The sequence below is a fragment of the Manacus vitellinus genome, unplaced genomic scaffold (genome assembly GCF_001715985.3).
Source record: "Manacus vitellinus isolate BGI_N305 unplaced genomic scaffold, ASM171598v3 scaffold_87_pilon, whole genome shotgun sequence".
NCBI lineage: Eukaryota > Metazoa > Chordata > Aves > Passeriformes > Pipridae > Manacus > Manacus vitellinus.
The window spans coordinates 1,723,580-1,724,571 of NW_021940854.1; the positions used below are offsets into that span (position 1 = coordinate 1,723,580).

A 992-nucleotide genomic window follows, 5' to 3' on the forward strand; every position below is an offset into this window, starting at 1 on the left:
CAGGGCTGCTTCCAAACCCCATTTCCCTCTTCCAGATGCTCTCGACAGTGCTGAACATCATCATCTTCGAGGACTGCAGGAACCAGTGGTCCATGTCCAGGCCCCTGCTCGGCCTCATCCTGCTCAACGAGAAGGTAACGGAGCCAGGAGGGATGGCAGGGCTTGGCTGGGGCTGAGGGAGCAGCAGATGGTTGGGAAGCCTTGGAGAGAGCACGTGCCAAGGGAAGGGTGTCCAGCCCTCCCTGCACACCCTCGGAGCTGAGCAATCCAATTCCCTTCCCCTCAGAGCCCCCCGAAGAGCTGTCACACCTTCCCTCCCTCCTCCCAGGAGCCCCCTGTGCGTGTCCTGCCCCGAAGCCGAGGTCCCCTGGGAACTAACCCATCCTTTTCCTGTCTTCCCAGTATTTCTCTGACCTGAGGAACAGCATAGTGAACAGCCAGCCCCCGGAGAAGCAGCAGGCCATGCACCTCTGCTTCGAGAACCTCATGGAGGGCATCGAACGCAACCTGCTGACCAAGAACAGGGACAGGTCAGTGTGGGGCTGGGGCTGGGGCCTCCTGCACAGCACAGCACTGGAGCAGCTTTGCCATGGCATTCCTTCCTGGAAAGGCTTGTCCAGGGCAGTGGTGGAGTCGCCATCCCTGCAGGGATTTCCCACGTGTGGGGGTCTGGGCTTGGCACTGCTGGGTTTAGGGTCGGGCTCGATGACCTCAGAGGGCTTTTCCAGCCTCAATTCCACGATTCCATTTTAGGGAATCAGGGCAGAGTTTTTTGGGTTTTTGGTGGTTCTTTTTTTTCCCCAAGGCTGACCAGGCAGTGTTTAAATTAATTGGCAGTGCTTAATGATCCTTTTCTCAGCTGGGTTCCAATAACCTGCACTGCTCAGGGTTATTACAGAGGGCAAACACAGCCCCAGCAACCCAAAAATGCTTCCCTGGGGCACAGGGTGGGACTTATAGGGATGGTCCTGTGCAGGGCTGAGGGTTGGACT

The 992-nt window shown here is 57.6% G+C and overlaps 1 protein-coding gene across 1 annotated transcript in view; it reads left to right on the top strand.

Moving 5' to 3' along the window:
- Positions 1 to 992, top strand: part of XPO7 (exportin 7) — a 38,080-nt gene that overhangs the window by 29,241 nt on the left and 7,847 nt on the right. The window contains exons 25-26 of the mRNA XM_029964996.1: positions 36 to 134; positions 403 to 534. Coding sequence (XP_029820856.1) covers positions 36 to 134; positions 403 to 534 — 231 coding nt within the window. The remainder of the gene's footprint in view (positions 1 to 35; positions 135 to 402; positions 535 to 992) is intronic.